The following is a 21,107-nucleotide window of genomic DNA, read 5'->3' on the forward strand; positions in this document are numbered from 1 at the left end:
TTTTTTTAGAGTTGACACTATTTTATCAATGGTTCTAAAAAGGGTTTTTCAATACATTGGTACATTCTGGTTCTTTCAATGTTCGGAGTGTCATCATTTCCTCATTTCTTAAAAAAGAAATTGAGGTTCAGAGAGACAAGAGAATGAATGAATCAGTGTTTACACCACAGTCAAGACTGGATGCCGGGTCTTCTAAAGGTCCAGCGTGACTTTTTCTTTTCTTTTTTAAGATTTTATTTATTTATTTGAAAGAGAGAGACAGGCAAGAAGGAACACAAGCAGGAGAAGTAGGAGAGGGAGAAGCAGGCTCCCTGCTGAACAGAGAGCCCGACTGGGGGCTCGATCCCAGGACCCTGAGATCATGACCTGAGTTGAGGGCAGATGCTTAACCACTGAGCCACCCAGGAGCCCCCAACGTGACTTTTTCATCAGACCATCTATCACCATCACAGAAAATGTCCTCACATAATGCGACATGAATGGTCACTAGTTCTCTGTCCTATTAATGTTACAAGCTGTCCATCTAGCAGGTGGGGAGCAGAAGCTTATCTCAGTTGTGTTTATTGACATGAATCAGAGTAAGCTTAGCCCTCATTTCCTCTAGTCCTAGTGGACACTTCCATTCAAGGTATCGTTGACAGATGACTACCCTACCTAAAACAGCAACCCCCTCCCCATTCTGTTTTTATTTATTTATTTGTTTGATTGTTTGTTTATTTTGTAGGACTTCTTACTTTGTAGTAGAATGGTTAATTTTATGTATCAACTTGACTGGTCCGCAGGGGGCCTGGACTTTTGGTTGAACATCATTCTGGGTGTGTCGGTGGGGGCTGTTTCAGGATGACATTAGCATTTGCATCTACGGACTAAATACTTTCCTCATCCAATTGACTGAAAACCCGAGCAGAGCAAAAGACTGAGGAAAAGGGACCTGCACCTGCCTTACTGCCTTGAGCTGCAACAGTGGCCCCGTCTGGAACATTGCCTGTTCTTGGACCTCGAGCCTGCCAGTTTTCAGACTAAAACTTCCACCATCAGCTCTCCTGTGCCTCCAGATTGCTGACTGCAGACCTGGGTACTTCTTAGGATCCAAAATCATGTGAGCCTATTCCTTATAATTAATCTCTTTATATCTATATCTATATATACACAGACACAGAGAGAGATAGGTATAGATATGGATAGATATTGACATACATATATAATTATCATAGTTACATAGTTATATATACATGTAGTTATTTATTTATTGACTGCAGCAAATAGTTGTCATTGCTTCTTTTTTTTTACAGTAATAAAAAGACCTGCCATGTAGTGATTGTTTTCACCAGAAGATTTGCATGTATCTTTTCATTCAAGCCCCATATTCATCCTACAAGGTAGGTGTTTTTCTCGCTCCACTGAAAAAGAGAGGTTAGAAACTTAGAAAGGTTAAGTAATTTGCCCATCATCACACATTGAGCAGGTGGAAAAGCCGAAGTTCAAATCCAAGACTGACGTCAAAGCCTGAACCACTTCGCTATTGTCCTAAGCAGCTCCCTTCACAGAAGTATTTGCAAGGAAGGAAGGGAGGATTAGGGAAGGGAGGAAGGAAGGAAGGAATGAGGAAGGAAGGAATGAGGAAGGGAGGGGGGAGGAAGAAAGGAAAGGAGGAAGGAGGGAGAGAAGGAGCCATTAAAAAGAGGATGAGGTGGGGCGTCTGGGTGGCTCAGTGGGTTAAAGACTCTGCCTTTGGCTCAGGTCATCATCCCAGGGTCCTGGGATCGAGCCCCACATCGGGCTCTCTGCTCAGCAGGGAGCCTGCTTCCCTTCCTCTCTCTCTGCCTGCCTCTCTGCCTACTTGGGATCTCTGTCAAATAAATAAATAAATAAAATCTTTAAAAAAAAAAAAAAAAGAAAAAGAGGATGAGGTTCCCTGGGCGGCTCAATCAGTTGGGCATCTGCCTTCAGCTCAGGTCATGATCCCAGGACCTGGGATCAAGCCCTACGTTGGGTTCCCTGCTCAGCAGTGAACCTGTTTCTCCCTCTCCCTCTGTCTGTTGCTTCCCCTGCTTAACCTCCCTTTGTTGAATAATATCTTTTAAAATAAATAAATAAAATAAAAAGCGCATGAAATCAAAATCATACCTCTTGCCTTCTAACCAAAAGAACATCTCAGCAGTCACTTGGAGCCCTGCACAGGGCTCCCTCAGAGCCCAGAAGTAACTGACAGTCCCATAAACATCACTTTCATTACATTTTTTCTCTGCTCAAAGGCTATAAAGGACCAAGAGAAGACAATAAGCTGTCTTCAAATGTTTAAAGGACTGTCATATAGAAGATGGGTTAGTAGTATTCTGTATGTCCACAAGGAAACAGATTTCAACTCAATTTGAGAAAGAACGAATAGTCAAGATTTCCCTAGATCACAGGGAAACAGTGAGATCTTTGTCAATGAGCAGATGGAGGTTAACCAACGTCAAGGGCACGACAGAGGCTTCTCAACCACCCTCGCAACTGGCGGGACTCCGTGGCTCTCCAAGCACCTGGCAATTCTACATTTTAAGATAACTTAACCTAAGCTATACATGGTGTTCTTCAAAGCTTTCCATAATATAAGTCCACTCCATCTGTCCCTATAGATTTCACACTTCATGCCAATAAAACTGCCCTCCTTCCCCCACAATGGTCCCATCTCTCAGACTTCTGACTCAATTTTTATCTCCCTTTCTGTCTCCACCATTTCTATCCTTTCTAACCTTTATTTACCCCTATGCTAAAATCTAAAATAGATTTTACTTCCTTGGAAAATATATGGTCCTTTAAAAATACTTTCATATAGAGTTTGCTTTAACATTTATTTGTACAATTATCTGGTTATTTCCTGATTTTTCTAAGATAATACAGACTCAAGAGAGGCTGTTTCATCCGAACATCTTTATTTAAGAACAAAATTTGTTCAACGTCACAAGCCCGGGTACTGCATTCACATTTATTTTCACGTCTGCATATAGTACTACATGACTTGGGCGTGCATTCATGTTGGTTCTTAGGTGATTTTCTGAAAAATGCAACCACTCAATCATCTCTGTAATTCCAATTCATCCATAACAAACAGATTCTGACATTTTGCGATTTCTAAGGCGGAGATCCCTACTCAATCTGACAGCAACAGTCAGGCCTGCATGTGTACACACAAGAGGTTTAATACAAATTTCTTAGATAAGAAGGAAGGTATCAGTCAGACAAACCCAAGCATTCCTACAGCGGACAGACTCTACCAAAGTCTATAGCAGGACTCAGAGCTCTAAGATATCTGATTTAAAGAAGAAAAACCCATACATTACAAGTTCTTTGAAAAATGAGGGACTTGAGGGGCACCTGGGTGGCTCAGTCAGTTAAGCGTCTGCCTTCGGCTCAGGTCATGATTCCAGAGTCCTGGGATGGAGCCCCGCATTGGACTCCCTGCTCAGCGGGGAGCCTGCTTCTCCCTCTCCCTCTGCCCCCCACCCCCTGCTGTGCGCACCCTCTCTCACTCATCGCTCTCACTCACCACTCTCTATCTCAAATCAATAAATAAAATATTTTTAAAAATGAGGACATTTGAAAACATATTTAAGGAAGAACTATGTTCTCTTCCTACCAGAGAAGTCAAAGGCAAGAATGGTAAAATTTGCTGGAGGCCCTCCGACAAGATGTGAAAACCCTTCTAAAATGTCTTAGCAAGTGTGGGGGACAGGCGGACTAAAGGAGCTAGAAGTCTATTTCGAGGAGACTCTCATCTCCTCGCCCTCAGGAAATCTTGTCATTTTACATACACAGGTATAACGTACTCTGCAGGTGTCCAATGATTATTTTCTGAATCACTGATCCTGCCTCTTGTCGCTCTGAATTCCTGAACATATCAACTGTAATGCTTCACATCAAGGAAAAAACCCCCAGAAATCAGCTTTCTGCTTTTTTTTTTTTTTAAGATTTTTTCTTTATTTATCTGACAGAGATCACAAGTAGGCAGAGAGAGAGGAGGAAGCAGGCTCCCTGCAGAGCAGAGAGCCCGATGCGGGGCTCGATCCCAGGATCCTGGGATCATGACCTGAGCCGAAGGCAGAGGCTTAACCCACTGAGCCACCCAGGCGCCCCAGCTTTCTGCTTTTTTATGATAAAAACATTCTTTCCTTTTACACAGTCTTCCTGAATCTTCTCCACAGGATTGTTACCCTCTCTCCTTGGGTCTAAAACAAGCTGCATCCAAATATTCAACAAAGAGCAGTTGATAATGTGAGACACTCTGTTGCATTCTGTATGTTATTTTCTCTTCCAAATGAAGACATTAAGGAAACAGGAAATGGAAAATGGGTTGGAGACTGACAGTCCTTGGGTGCCTGGGATGTCCCAGGCCTGTCATCCCTGTGCTAGAGGCTCATCCTCACATCCCTGACTTTAGTTACTCTGCTTTTGCCGATGAAGAAACTAGGGCTCTGAGAGGTCGGTAGTCCTCCCTTACCCATGGTCCTCCCTTATCCTGCGGTCATCATGGTCTAGAAGCAGATGATTTTCCCTCTGAGGTATCATCAGAAGGTCAACGGGAGCCTAACCCTTCAGCACAGTGCCTAGGTCATTCCCCTCACATCTCATCACACCAGCATTTTATCTTTCACACCATCACAAGGAAAGGAAAGCGGGTATAGGACTGTAAGGTAATTTTAAGAGGGAAAGAGAGACCACATTGACAGAACTTCTATCACAGGGAAATATTATAATGGTTCTATTTTATTAGTATTTCTTGTTGTTAATCTCTCACTGTGCCTAATTTACAAATTAAGCTTTATCATAGGTCTGCACAAATAGGGAAAAGGATTGTATCTAGAGCGTTCAGTACCATACGTGGTTTCAAACACCCACTGGGGGTCTTGGAACACATCCCCCGCAGATAAAGGGGAGACCCCTGTATGCCTAAGGCTGGATGGCTAGGTAGCAAGTGAGGGAAGATTTTACTCCAAGAGATGTTTGACTGCAAAGCCTGGGTGTTGTATTCTAAGCCACAGTGATCTCATAAAGTAATGAGGAAAATAAGGGTGAAAAGAGAAATTCAATATGGGAAGGAAAAAGTATTCTGAGAAAAATGTTTTTATTTATTCTCTTAAACCTTAGGCTGGAAAGCAATTCATATCATCTTCTGAAATCTCCTTTGAGCATGTTTGCACAGACTCGGGGACCTATGATATGTCTCAGACCTTATACCTGATGAGCATTCTTTGCTCGCTCTGTGCTTCTGTGAAATGTTCTGGAATGCTTGGAGGGAAGAAGTGAGGGGCAGAGGGCCGTAATTATATCACAGCTTCTCCGTTAAAACAGTTGTAACAGATGAGGATTTCTCAACCTTTTTTTTTTTATTAATAAATTTGTTTCTTCATAAGACACATCAGTATCTTATTAAGCAAGCTGAACTTGCTGAACTTCTCAACCTTTTCCTTACTAAATTAATAAATAAAATTACTTAACATCGCTTTTTAAAAACAGTAGGGTTTTTTCATGGAGGAGGGGCAGAGAAGGAGAGAGAATCGGAGGCAGGCTCCACACCCAGTGCAGAGCCCGACAGGGTACTCAATCCGACAACCCTGAGATCCGACAACCCTGAGCTGAAATCAAGAGTCAGATGCTTCACTGATGGAGCCACCCAGGTGCCCCTAAAAACAGGGTTTTGTTTAATATACCAAAAAGCTGAGGAACACACAAGAGCACACAGCTAGATCTCTGTCATTGAGAAATGGTGTCAATCAGTCCTTCTATTCCTCCTCATTCTGATTTTGTCTTTTGAAGTCTTATCCTTGAATCTCGTGTTCTACATTTTCCTCAACAAGGACTCAGGGTGTGAATATCTACTTATGCTTTTCCGACCTCTGTTCTATTAGATCCCTTCTCAAATGTACATATTTTCTTTTTCATAGTCTGTCAATCCCTTCTCTCGCTTTGAATATTTCTATGACTTTAATAATATTGTTTATTTAATAGTCTTTATGTCACCATTTCATAATTGAAATTCATGGGATTCTGAGACCACCCTTTTTGGGTCTTCTGATTCTTACTCATGGCACGTGGTTTACTTCTGTGTTTCAAAAGTTTGGATTCCAGCCTCTTCCTTGGCATTGCTTTATCCATGGCCATCTTTAGAAAGTGAGTTATAGGTCATGCCTCAAATGGGTGGTTTTTGTATTTGCATCTGCCAGGCACCTTCCTTTTGCCAACTCTGAGCAATTTTTATAGTCGTCTGTTGAATGGGAGGATCCCAGAGCATTTGACAAGTGTGAATTTGAATACTTGATTTGAACATAGTATATGCCCATGGTTATCAATTCTCAAGATGTTATCCCTCGCTCAGGGCACAGGCATAAACAGAAAGGCTTCCACAAATTCTCCCTGTGCATATTTTAGTCCATCCTGGTACTGTTGCTGGTACACTGTATCAGCTGTCTAGATAACCATAATTATAACAATAAAGAGAAAAAGAAAAAGGAGGAAGGGGACAGGGAAGCAGAAGAAGCAGGAGAAGGAGGAGGAGGATCATCTATCGAGCATGTCTAAGGGCCAGGCACCCACCTAAACACTTTATTGCGTGAATTCCAGTGCACAACCTAAGTCCAACGTCCAGTTTATGAATGAACCCAATCCCTTCCCTCTCACCTCCAAGAGTCAAGATCTAACCAGTATTAATCTCCAAGCCCCACCCATTCTCCTTTGTTGTCACTGATCTTCCGACTCCTGCCTTCCCAAAATTCAGATCCCCAGCAATCCTATTCTTATCGAATTGAACTCCTAGCCCTGAGCTTGGTAGATCTAAGACCCAGAATAACTGGTGGAAAAGGTAGTAAAAATTTCTAAATTATCTCTTAACACTGAGCCAAGAAACCATAAAATTAACAGAAAATAAGCAAATCTATTACATAATAATAATAGTAAAAAAACCACCTTCAGAATAATCATGTTTCCTGGCTGCGCTCAGCCACGATGATGATATATAATGCAGACCTGACTCTTCTCCAAAAATAACACCCCAGGCACCAAGTCCCTGCCAGACTATGTTAGTGGAGTGAGGGTAGGATTCTACGTACTGGGAGCATCAGGGATTCCCAGTGCCCAATGCAGCGCTCAGCACCAAGGGGGTAACTGCCAAACCTCTTCTATGCATTTATTGTTAAATCAATAACGTGAAAGATTGATCTGTGGTTATAGTGATTCATGCAAACTCTACATTGCGATATCGGTAGCCAATATGTATGTAGCACTTACTAAGTTCTAGTTCTTGACACATGTTAACTGATTTAAACCTCATAACCAAATTTTGGGAGCGGTCATGTCTTGGATTTGAAAAGAAGTCAAATGGGCTAGATAGTAGGAGAAGCTACAGCCACTGACGGTTTATGTTGGGGAGCACATCTATGCCATCCTTATCGGAAATATCAACGCATACCAGCTGTTCTCAGAAAAGCTATTAAATCACTCGGTTCATCAAACGATTCTGTTCCATAACATTCAAAAGCAAGGAACAGCAACCTTTTTCTGAAAAGGGTGTGATAGGAAATGTTTTAGTCTTTGCAGGTCACAGGATACCTGTTGCACCGCTCAGCGTGGGTTTTGTGGTAAAGCGGCTGCAGACAATGCATAAACGATCAAACCCAGCGGTGTTCCAATAAACATTTATATAAGAAAACGGGACTGTATGTGAGCCATAGTTTACCATTCCTCAAAAGAATAACTTGCACTCATTTCACTTTTTTTTCCCATGGGAAAAAGACCCTCCCCTGATCTTCTCGTTGTAGAAAACTTAAAAAAAAAAATTATAAAAAAGCAAAGCAGGGGGTCGCCTGGGTGGCTCAGTGGGTTAAAGCCTCTGCCTTTGGCTCAGGTCATGATCCCAGGGTCCTGGGTTCAAGCCCCGCATCAGGCTCTCTGCTCAGCAGGGAGCCTGCTTCCCCCTCTCTCTCTCTGCCTGCCTCTCTGCCTACTTGTGATCTCTCTCGGTCAAATAAATAAATAAAATCTTTAAAAAGAAAAAGAAAGAAAGAAAGCAAAGCAGGTCAGAGGTCTTAATTGAAAAACCACAAAAAGGGGGGAAAAACCTTCTATATGACTTTTCCTATCTGTTTCATAATCTCTTTCAATCAGGTTCTGCATTCTTGTGCAAAACACCACGAATAACTGAAGAAAGATGTTTGGACAACAAAGGAAAAATAGCCATAAAGGCAGACACGCCAGTATTATGCTCAAAGGCAAATACCACTTGTGTTTGTGAGTTTGTCTTGGATTATTGAAGAAACATGTACGGTCAATTGAAAGCAAGTAACTCTTTCACTGCACAGCAATTTCTGTGAAGGATCTTAGCTCTTCCCGTGTAAACGAGAACTCCAAACCATGTGAAATATGTCTGATTGTATCTCAACCACTATCACTGTGGACTCTTGGACCAACAACTGTAGACTGTAAACACAATAAGGAGCACCAGAGTTCAGTGTGAAACATGGGACTGACACACTTGTAAGAGGGGATGTGGCAAGTGGCACGTTACGACTGAGGTGGGGAAGGCCTTCTTGTTGCCTGCGGGCCCTGGGGACATTCTTCTCCAATTGTCTGGGAGCCCGAACTCTTGCCTGGACTGTCACCACTGTTGAGAACTTATTTTTTTTTAAAGATTTTATTTATTTATTTGACAGAGAGAGATCACAAGTAGGCAGAGAGGCAGGCAGAGAGAGAGAGAGAGGAGGAAGCAGGCTCCATGATGAGCAGAGAGCCCGATGCGGGACTCGATCCCAGGACCCTGAGATCATGACCTGAGCCAAAGGCAGCAGCTTAACCCACTGAGCCACCCAGGTGCGCCGGCAACTTACTTTTTAAGACAATCCTCCCCAGTGCCCTCAGCATCCTCACCAGCTCCGCACACACCTCACAGGAGCCCCTGCCAAAAACAGGAAGCCACTTCCTCTTCCACAAAACCCCTGACTGTCTTTGCCCTAGCCCAGGTCCTGATCACTGCAAGAAACACTTTGAAATAGCCCTTCTATGGAGGGGAAGGCCCCTCCATAATCATGTTTATTTTTTTCTAAATGTTATTTATTTGACAGAGAGAGAGAGAGAGAGAGCATAAGCAAGGGGAGCGGTGGAGGGAGAGGGAGAAGCAGGTTCCTTGTTGAGCTCCTTGTTGAGTAGGGAGTCCAATGCAGGGCTTCATCCCAGGACCCTGGGATCATGACCTGAGCTGAAGATAGAGGCTTAACTACTGAGCCACCCAGGTGCCCCATAATTGCGTTTAGTGAGTAAAGCAAATGCACCGCTGGTAGAATAAATGGCCCTTCATGTGTTCGTTCACAGTTATCGAAGCATGTGTCTAAGAGATTCTTACTTTTTCATTGTCCATTTTCCTGTATTTAATTCACTTCACTGATCTTTCATTTTAAAGTGCAGGAGGAAGGTGAATCAGGGAAAAATAAAAAGAATTAAGATATTTAGGAATATCAAGCTATAGCTAAATTCTGGGGCCAACTCTAATCCATGAATAGAAGATAAATTTCACCTGGAGTGCCATTCTTTAAGCATTGCATGGTGAAGAATGCTAAGCCAAAACTCGCTGAGAACTGACATGCAAAATGCTCCAGAAAAATATGTACAAATCTGTTTTTTTTTTTAAAAGAAACAGTAAAGATAAATTAGAAACTAATGAGTTTGGTCATTTAGAAGGAGTGAGTAAAGCTAGGTAGATGAAACAGGGACAGTGACACTTCTTTTGAGTGTTATCCTTTTGTTTAATTATTTTGAATTATTTTGAATTTAAATTATTTTAAATAATTCAAAATAAAATAATTAAAAAAATTATTTTAAATTGAATTATTTTGAATTTCCGAACCACATTCATGTTTACACATTCATAAGTTGACCCAGCTGTATTAAAAATGAATGACAAAACCACAATGAAGAGGGAAGAAAAGAATTAACCCAAGATCCTTTTGGACAGACATTTCATTATAGATCCATGCTAAAGGCAAACAATTGAACTCTAATAGATTTTTTCTTTTTACCATGTATATAGATTAGAAATTTTAAAAATACTTTTATGATTGAACATGGAAGCAGATATATTTAAGATATTGGGGGCCACGTTTCCCAACTGTCTTGCAAAAGGGTGATAAATATGGAAAGGGGAGGTTAGCATTAATTCTGTGAGATAGGTCTAAGGTAGATATAAGAAAAAATGATGAGACAGATGATAGACAAATAGGGGTGTGTGGGGGGTACATGTGAACCCTCAGCTAAGAGGACCTAGAAGTTACAAAAATCTAGAGGTAATAAGCACATCCAGTGGCCATATCTTGGTTTCTAAATACCATTCTCCATGAGAAGAACCCAGGACTTCTTGAAGGACTGATGGATTTCAGAGCAGAGCAGAAAATACACAAGACTCCAGAATGTACGATTTATGCCAGAAAGTAGGAAAAGGTTAAAGAATGATAGGCATAGGGGACAGCTGGACATAGCTCTCACTGAACAAATCTGGAAGTATTTGAGCATCAAAATAAATAATGATAGTACTGGATTATAATCCATCCCATAAAATAAGGATCCATGAGTCCATATTGATACAAACAGACAAACAAATGTGGAGGAAGAAAAATATCTCCCTTACAGTAGAAAGCCAGCTAACACATGCAGAGTAAACAATGGAGTCAGGAAAATTAACATTTTCTAAACAGTATAGTAGTAACTGATTGAGACAAGAGTCATCAATGAATATTAAAACAAGTGGGTGAAATTTTAACAGGAAAAACAATATTTTTATAGTCTCAAAATGTCTTCTCACAGTTTATTTATTGCAAGGGAAATAGACTTCATATTAACTGGGAGTTTACAAGTCAAGAAGTTCAGTTTTAATGGTCATAGAGGACCAAGAAACAAGACATGGAATGACTTCAGTGTGGGAGGTTGGTTACTTCTCAGGTAAAGGCAGCACCCTCAAAAGGTTATATGTTCAGTGAAATGATGGAATAGAAAAAGATCTGCTTTCCAGCAAAGACTCTGTATTGACCTAAGGTCTGTGTGGAAGAAAACAATCTCTCCTATGAATTTGTAATTATAGAAAAATTCTGAGTGTCCCAAGAGAATTAATAAATATAAAGCATTACCACAAAAGGGCACCTCTCTGGAGAGGCCCACTCCTAAACCAAGTTGTGAAGAAGTCCCACAACTGAGCTCACAAACCAATGTGATACATCAAACAAGGAAACAAGCACCATGAATGAAAATCAGTACGACAAAAGAAAAAAAGAAGTTAGTCCCCAAATACTGTAGATAATATAATTATTGGGTTCGAAATATAAAATAAATATAATGGATATATTGTAATAATTAAAAAAAAACACTACAATGGAACAAAATACCATAAAAATTACTAGCAAATTTATTAAAGAATAAATGTAATTTCTAGAAATAAAAGATTTACTCACTGAAAAGGACGAAAAAGCCTCATTGAAAAGGCTAAAAAGCTGATTTGATAAAGGAAAAGAGACAATTAATGTACTAATAGAAAGGTAAAGGAAATTATCCAAAATGTCATTGATAAAATCAGAGAGGTAAAAATATGAAAATGAAGAGACATTGATCACTGGAGAAGAGTTTTTATGAGAAATCTAATTTAAATACAGAGAAAGAGAGGAGAGAAAAAGGAATAGATAACTGAGGGGGAAAAAATATTTGAAGAGCTAAACATTAAGATTTTTCCAGAACGGGTGAAAGAACTCTTAATTCTGGGAACACAAAGAAATCTATAAGTAGGCTGTTGTAGTGAAACAACAGAATGCCAAAGAAAAAGGAAAGAAAATTTGAAAGGCATCTGGAGAGAAAAGAGAAATTACTAAAAATGAACATTTAAACTGAAAACAGGCTCATCAAAAATGGGAGCCAGAAGATAGTGACACATCTTCCAAATGGCTGGAGACAAGAGCTCTCAACCGGGTACCCAGCTAATCTTTCAATATCAGGGGGGAGGGAAAGATATTTTTGGTATGAATAAAATTGAATTTCTTTTTTTATTTTTTTTTATTCAACATTTTTATTCCAATTTATTTATTTTTAGAAAAACAGTATTCATTATTTTTTCACCACACCCAGTGCTCCATGCAATCCGTGCCCTCTATAATACCCACCACCTGGTACCCCAACCTCCCACCCCCCCCCGCCACTTCAAACCCCTCAGATTGTTTTTCAGAGTCCATAGTCTCTCGTGTTTCACCTCCCTATCCAATTTACCCAACTCCCTTCCTCCCTAAAAGAAATTGAATATCTAGAGAAAGTCTGACATACAAGACAGAATCCTGAGTAAATAAATTCATAAACATGGGAAAATCTAGACAAACCCAGGCTGTTAAAATAATAATTATTATAAATATATATCTTCATGAGGCAAAAAAAAATAAGCTAAACTTAATGAATCTGCCATGAATTATGTGAAATACAGGAGATGGATAACTGAAGTTAAAGTATTACAAAACTTTATGTTGGGTAGGAAATGGTAAACATATGGATTAGCTTTAGACTTTGATTTTATATGCATGTTAAAATAGTAATTATAACCATACAAAAAATACATAAGGAACCTTTTAGTTCGGTAGGGAGAGGAATGCATTTAAAAAAATTGACCAACACTATATAAATAAGGCATACAGGAGGGAAAACATAGGGGATAATGTACAGTAATAGTACAAAATAAGTCACAAATGTAAGCTTTTCAGTAACTTCAAGATCTAAGTAGACTAAAGTTACCAATCAAAAAACTGAGATTGTAAGAGATAATATTACAAATCTAACTGAACGCTCTTCACAAGATTACTCACCTTAAACCTTAGGACACAAGTAGGGAAAAAGTTAAAGGATAGAGAGTCAATGTGTTATGTCACTACTAAAGAAAATTAAGCCAGGATTGCTATATTAATATTAAACAAAACTGTCTTTCAGTCAAATATTGAATTACTAAAAATAAAGAGAACCATTGCCAAAAAAAAGTCCCTGGGAAAATACAACTTTTATTTTACCTGTACCTAGCCCACTATTTAAAGGAAAATTACTAGGGTTATAAAGAGAAATGGACAAAACAGACATTAGAGAAAGAGATTCAAATTTTTCTCATTGCCCATTTTTAGATTTAAATTTAAAGATTTTTTTTTTATTATTTATTTGACAGACAGAGATCACAAGTAGGCAGAGAAGCAGGCAGAGAGAGAGGAGGAAGCAGGCTCCCTGCTGTGCAGAGAGCCCGATGTGGGGCTCGATCCCAGGACCCTGGGATCATGACCTGAGCCGAAGGCAGAGGCTTTAACCCACTGAGCCATCAAGGCACCCCCTCATTGCCCACAATTTAAACAATAAAATAAGTTTTCACAAATGTTTAAAAACTATTCTAACCACAATGCAATTTGCACAACACCAAAAACACATCAGTATCTTTTTAAAACTCTCCATAAGTTTAGAAATTAAATAACACAATCGTGGGGCACATGGGTAGCTCAGCCACTTGAGCATCCAACTCTTGATTTCAGTTCAGATCACGATCTCAGTGTCATGGGATTGACCCCACGTCAGGCTCTGCACTCAGTGCGGACTCTGCTTGAGATTCTCTCTCCCTCCCTCTCTACCTCTCTCGCTGATCATGCACTCTCTAAATAAATAAATAAACATATAAATAATAAAAAAATTTAAAACAGAAAATTAAATAATACATTTCTAAGTAACTTATGGATCAAAATAAAAAGTCTGCTAGAAATTAGAAAATAGTATTTCCTACATAATAATTATAATAATAATAGTAAATCTCAAAATCTCATGATATAGCTACAGCACTTGGCTAGTTTAGTCTTAAAAGTGGATATAACAAAAAGGAGAATTATTAAAAACTAATAAGATAAAAATCCAATTCAGGATTTATAATATAATGTAATAATAAAATGACATTACAGACAAAGAGCTGACATCCAAGATCTATAAAGAATTCCTCAAACTCAACACACACAAAACAGTTAATAATGTAAAAAAATGGGCAGAAGACATGAACAGACACTTCTCCAAAGAAGACATACAAATGGCTAACAGACACATGGAAAACTGTCCATCCTCATTAGCCATCAGGGAGATTAAAATCAAAACCACATTGAGATACCACCTTATACCAGTTAAAATGGCCAAAATTAATAAGACAGTAAACAACATGTATTGGAGATGATGTGGAGAAAGGGAAACCCTCTTACACTGTTGGCGGGAATGCAAGTTTGTGCCATCACTTTGGAAAACAGTGTGGAGATTCCTTAAGAAATTAAAAATAGAGCTTCCCTATGACCCTGCAATTGCCATACTGGGTATTTACCCCAAAGATAGAGAGGTAGTGAAAAAAAGGGCTCCAATGTTCATAGAAGCAATGGCCACAGTCGCCAAACTGTGGAAAGAGGCAAGATGACCTTCAACAGATGAATGGATAAAGAAGATATGGTTCATCTACACAATGGAGTATTATGCCTCCATCAGAAAGGATGAATACCCAACTTTTGTATCAACATGGACAGGACTGGAGGAGATTATGCTGAGTAAAATAAGTCAATCAGAGAGAGTCAATTATCATATGGTTTCACTTACTTGTGGAGCATAAGGAATAACATGGAGGCCATGGAGCGATGGAAAGGAGAAGTGAGTTGGGGGATCGGAGTGGGAGATGAACCATAAGAGATTGTGGACTCTGAGAAACAAATGGAGTGTTTTGAAGGTGTGCGGAATGGATGTTGGATGAGTCTAGTGGTGGGTATTGTGGAGGGCATGTATTGCATGGAGCGTTGTTTATGAGGTACATAAACAACGAATTTTGGAACCCTGAAAAAAATTTAAATTTAATTTTAAAAAATTAAATTTAATTTAAAAAATAAAATATATTATATATAAATATAATAAGGAAAGAATAATAGATACAAAAACATATAAATAAAGACACCTTAGGATCAATGAGGTTGAAAATATGCACATACTACAACTGCATAATTCAATTTCTAGTTATATACTCTAGAGAAGTTCTACTGCATGTGCAGAAGGAGACATTAGCAGAAATATTTACAGCAAATTTATAATAGCAAAATATCAGTAACAGTAAGAGTAGATGAGTTAAATACACTGGAGTACATTTATCCGGTGGGATTCTAGTGTACACGACAAAGAAGATGAGTAAATTGCCTCCATATAAGTCAACATTAATAACTCAAAAAACCCCCCTAATATTGTGTTGAAAAAAAAGGCAAGTTGCAAAAAGATACCCATGGTATAATAAAATGTATATAAAATTTAAGATACAAAAGCATAATTAAAATGTGGTTTCAGGATTCACATTTGGAATAATGGTAACCTCTAAAGAAGAGGGGAAGGGAATATATAAGGATATATAAAGAGTTCCAACTAATTTTAATATGTTTATTTTCTTAACTGGACAAAGTCATATATTACATTTTTTAAAAAGATTTTATTTATTTATTTGAGAAAGAGAGTGTGAAAGAGAGACAGCATGAGTGGGGGAAGGGTCAGAGGGAGAAATAGACTCCCTGCCGAGCAGGGAGCCTAAGGCAGAACTCAATCCTGGGACTCCAGGATCATGACCTGAGCCTAAGGCAGTTGCCCAACCAACTGAGCTACCCAGCCGTCCCTAATCACATTATTTTTATACTTTTTGTATATTTTTATACTTTTTGTATATTTATTTAACAATAAATTACAACAATATAGTTATATGTAAAATTATAAATTATTTGACAAATATTTCATGTTTCATAATCTAAGAAAATCACAAAGCCAAGACATCCATAAAAGTTAAGACTAGTGTAACTGTCATGAATTTTTAAAAATTATATTAAAAATTCTCAAAAAGCATGAATAAAGTTGCAAGGCAAATAATACACCAAGAGAAGATATATGTAATGGTATGACAATATAAGAGGAACAGTTTTAACATCCCTACTGTGTAGAAGACTTCCATGTAGTCATAGAAAAAAACAAAAAACACAAACCAAAAGTGGACCAAAAATAGGTAAAAATACCAATGACCGCTGAAGATATGAAAAACAAAAAGACTCAAACTACAGAAAGAACCTAGATGTCCATCAACAGATGAATGGATAAAGAAGATGTGGTGTATTTAAAAAAAAAAAAATATATATATATATATATATATATAATGGGATACTATGCAGCCATCAAAAGAAATGAAATCTTGCCATTTGTGACGATGTGGATGGAACTAGAGGGTATTATGCTTAGCGAAATAAGTCATTCAGAGAAAGACAACTATCATATGATTTCCCTGATATGAGGAAGTTGAGAAGCAACATGGGGGATTGGGGGGTAGGAAAAGAATAAATGAAACAAGATGGGATCTGGAGAGAGACAAACCATAAGGGACTCTTAATCTCACAAAACAAACTGAGGGTTGCTGGGTAGGGAGAGGGTGGTGGGGTTATGGAAATTGGAGAGTGTATGTGCTATGGTGAGTGGTGTGAAGTGTGTAAACCTGGCAATTCACAGACCTGTACCCCTGGGGCTAATAATACATTATATGTTAATAAAAAAATAAAAAATAAAAATAAATAAACAAACAAAAAGGCTCAACTTTACTAGTAATCAAAGAAATAGAAATTAAAGCAGTGAAACATTATTGGGAAAAATTTTTAAGCATTGAGAATTTCAGATGTTGGAAAGAATTTATGTTTTAAAAATAAACTACTGAAAAAGGTATCAATTTGATAGACCTGATCAAAAATTTAAAATTTGCACATCCCTTAACCCTGAAATTCCACTTTTATTTTTTAATTTTTTAAAAGATATTATTTATTTGTTTTAGAATGAGAGAGCATGAGCAGAAAAAGGAACAGAGGGAAAGGAAGAGCGAATCCCAAGCAGACTCCATACTGAGCACAGAGCCCTGTGCAGGCCTTGATCTCACAGCCCTGAGATCACAACCAACCAAAACCAAGAATCAGACCCTCAACTGACTTAGGCACCCAGGCAACCCCCCCCCTTTCAGAAATGTAGTGAAAACTATACAGTATCTAAATGCTCATAAGTATGGACAATAGTTAACATATTATCTGGGCCTTAAAAGGAATGAGATATACCAATAATGACAGCTCACATTATTCACCGGTAGGTAATATTCTAGGTATTTGACATGTGTCGACACAGTTAATCCCTAAGAAGTCTATGAAATAAATTCTACAGATGAGAAAACAGAGACATAGAAATTAGGATAACCACTATAAATCACCCAAGTATAAGGCAAAGGCAGGCTTTGAATTCAGGCAGGTAAAACTGCACTGATGCAATCAAACACTAGGCTGCCCTGCCTCCTGTTTGCAGTAACATGGAAAGTTCTCAAAGCAAGAGAAGCAATGCATGGAACAACAAATACATTACGGCAGGCTATGCACACACGCCTGTACATTCACAGAAAAGTGACCAAAGAGTCACATGCCAGAGCATGAAAATAAACACTGGAGCAGGTTGTTGAGTGACAATATTTGTAGCTATTTGCATTTTACATTTTTTTTTGCATTTTACATTTTTAATGGCCCATTTAGTTATCTTTGCATTCAGTGAATATTTACTTAGACACCTGTTATGTATCAGATATTACTAGCTACTAAGGAGTCAGTAATGACCAGAAACAGACAACAGTCCTTGTTCTCTTAATGGCCCATTTAGTTATCTTTGCATTCAGTGAATATTTACTTAGACACCTGTTATGTATCAGATATTACTAGCTACTAAGGAGTCAGTAATGACCAGAAACAGACAACAGTCCTTGTTCTTTTGGATCATACAGTCAAGGGGAAAGGCAAATATTCCAATTATAAGGAAATATAGAATTATAACTCTGGCAAATGCTGTGAAGGAAAATCAGTTGTTGTCTGAGGGCCTGTAAAGGAGGAGATTAGTTAGGGAAGGTTTCCCAGAAAGTGATGATTAAAATGAGCCTTGCAGGAAAAAGAGGAGGTATTTATGCAAAGTGGGTGATGGGGGAGAGTGTCTCATGCAGACAATGCAGCAGAGAAAGACTAGATCTTTAAAGGCTCTGAAAGAGCCTGCAGGGCTAGAAAGCAGGGAGTTGTTTGATGAAGAAGAAGAGCCAGGGACAGGTTAAGTTCCAAGGGTAGGCGGGGCTTGGAGGTCCAAGAGCAGCGGGAAGCTACTGAATGGGTTCTAAGGTGTGCGTGGGAAGAGCCCAAGGTCAGATTTATTTTGAAAAGATTCCTCCAACTTCTCAGTAGAAAACAAATTGAGATTTTGCTAAATAATCCTTTACATTGGGAAAAGAAGGGGCAGTTTCTCTGAGTACTGGCAATAGATGAGGAAAGAAATGAACAGATTCGGTCTAGTATCTCAACAGAAAATAAATCCATGAGAACTTGATGAGGTACTAAAGATGGAGAGGAAAGGAGAGAAAAGTACTGATAGTTAGTAGATATGAAGAGTGGAGGAGTAATGGGGGGCTGAGGGAGATTTCCATATCAGATCTGCACTCTTCTGATGGGGCCAAAGGCCAGGTACGTGCGTATTGCTTATGGTATTAAAACAACTCAAGCCCCCGAATGAGCAAATCCAAAAAAAAAAAAAAAAAAATCTGACCTTCTACTGGTGGAGTTGGTTTGTTCCCATTTCCTTTATCCACAACCTTGACTCTGGGTTTTGGTTCCTTTCTTTTTTCCAAATCTATAACTGGAAGAAAAGGAGAAACGCAACAACATGTCATGTTAACGTGTAAAAGAAAATACTCAATGAATTTTACTAAAACCCTTGAAAGTATTGGGAGTACTAAGTAGAAATGATCTTCATGGTAGAATTCCATTCCCAAAGATTGGAAATGCTATTTATTTCAGCTTGTCGTGGGAAGGTGTGGAAAACCCTTAAGGAATTGCTTTGGTCTAGTACTCACTATGGGCAGATGTATCAAATAAATTCAACCTTTCATAACTGCTATAAAATCAGCATGATTATCCCCATTTCATACATGAGGGAAGCAAAGGCCAGGAGGCTAAGTAACTAAAACATATTTCATAAAACCAGAATGTACTGGCCCAGGATTCAAGCCATATCTTCTGGTCTCTGAACAAGGACTATGAGTTGGCCCCTGTTCTAGAAGGATCTTGGCCATGAATATTTGGAGTTGGTCTGTCAGCAACAGAATATGGAGAATCCAAAACAATTTCCTTTCAAACTTTAAAAAAAAAAAAGCTTCCCTATTAATATATAATAGTATTTCTTTATCAGTATCAGTATGAAATATTCAGGGGCCCAGAATTAATGTATCTATACAATCTACTCCCTCATACCTTCACTTTCCACTGCTTAAACTCTACAGCAGTTTCCTGCTATTGCTTGGCACCTTAACTTGTTTGCATCAGCTCAGACCACCGCCAATGGCAATGGTTTCTGCACAAATAAAACACCCATGAAAAGGCAGAAGGGATCCTCTGGTGAGATATTTCATTTAATTGTTGCATTCAATTCACAGAAATCAGCAGACTTTCTGCAGGGTGGGCTTTGGAGGTGAAGGAATGATTTCCTCTGAACCACCCTTCCTGCCTTCTCTAGGATGTTATTCCATTAACCCGATCTCTATCATGCCCTCCCCTCCTCCTCTTCTTTCTACTTCTTTCCATCCCTTTGCTGAAAGGGTTTGAAACTTGCCAGTTGCCAAGGTCATGTTGCTCTAATTCTATTACTTATTTCCATAGAAACCATCCTTGGCTTTCTGGAGCCTAGGGGTTAAAGTCCAAGATTAAAAAATAATAATAAGATGGCTTGATCCTGCTATTCCCACTGACCCTCTAACTTTCTACATCCATTTTTTTCCAGACCTCACTCTCTTGACTTCTTTAGAAGCCTTAGAAGCCTTGACCACTTTAGAACACCCCCTTCTCTAAATTCTTCTTTTTGTCTGTTTTTACAAAGGCATTATTCTGGATTTTCTTGTATTCCTCTGACCCCTCATTTATATTCTCATTTTTTGGATCCTTTTTCTGTTTCCATTCCTGAATCGTGATCATATACTAAATTTGCCCTGCATCTCGGCACACCCCGCCTATCATTTTGTCACTCCGCAATTTTAACGCTCCCACTTCTGTGGGTGATTTCCAAATCTATATCTCCAACCCCACCCACCCATAGGCCATGGCCTCGAATTGCTTACACCCTGTAAAAGAAATCTGCAATTTTAACTCGAGAACAATTGTGCTGCGTGGTCATGGAAGCAGAGATAGATATGGCAAAGAAAAATTCCAGAGGTGGAGACCCAGGGACGCTTCACAGGGAAGGTAACATTTGAGCCAGACTTTGGAAAGACAAGCACGATTTTATAGGCAGAGGTTAGCAAAAGGTCATCCTAATGAGGAAAATGGCAGCCAAAGAGAAAATTTGGGTCATAGACCATTTTGATACATATATATATAACAGTCACTTGCCATTGTGCCCCAAGGTGACATGTATGATGCAACACATGTCACACCAAGCTGTCGTCTTCCTCCTGCAGGAGGCAAACTAAATTGGAAAAACAGGAGCACAGTAGCATTAATCACCACAAGAGCAACCACGCCCTACTGTGTGTTGAAGTGAATCAATCCACAGTGTTACAGGCATATATCATTACCTCAACTTGCAGATGAGAAAACTCGAGGCCGTGCTTGATTTGCTTGGCCAAATACACACACCAGATCAGAAATGCCTTTCCCTCTTCAAAATCCAAAAGCACTATTTCTCATGCTTCCCCGTGTATCAGAAGATGGACTTACGAGGACTTCAAATCTCTACACTAACTGTAAACCTACACGCACAGCATTTGTCTGGATCATTTTCCTGGACCCAACAATGGAAGTTTCCTGGGGAAGGGGAGCCAGGCTTTAGTTCCATCTCACGTGGAACAAAATGAAAAAGAAAACCAAAGTTATTTTAATATTATTGTTGCAAACTTTTATTTGGGAAGAACGAATCCCTGACAATAATAATTTTATATTGTTTTTAATATTTGATTTATATTTATACTTCTATATTAATCATTTATATAGGATTAT

At 38.9% G+C, this 21,107-nt stretch overlaps 1 protein-coding gene across 4 annotated transcripts in view; it reads right to left on the bottom strand.

The window, feature by feature from the left end:
- The window catches only part of COL14A1 (collagen type XIV alpha 1 chain), a 219,313-nt gene that overhangs the window by 162,100 nt on the left and 36,106 nt on the right, over nt 1-21,107 (bottom strand). For all 4 annotated transcript variants that reach the window (XM_044245032.1, XM_044245031.1, XM_044245033.1 and 1 more), the window contains exon 5: nt 18,667-18,756. In XM_044245032.1, the coding sequence (XP_044100967.1) occupies nt 18,667-18,756 (90 nt within the window). The remainder of the gene's footprint in view (nt 1-18,666; nt 18,757-21,107) is intronic.

This window comes from Neovison vison, chromosome 4 (assembly GCF_020171115.1).
Source record: "Neovison vison isolate M4711 chromosome 4, ASM_NN_V1, whole genome shotgun sequence".
NCBI lineage: Eukaryota > Metazoa > Chordata > Mammalia > Carnivora > Mustelidae > Neogale > Neogale vison.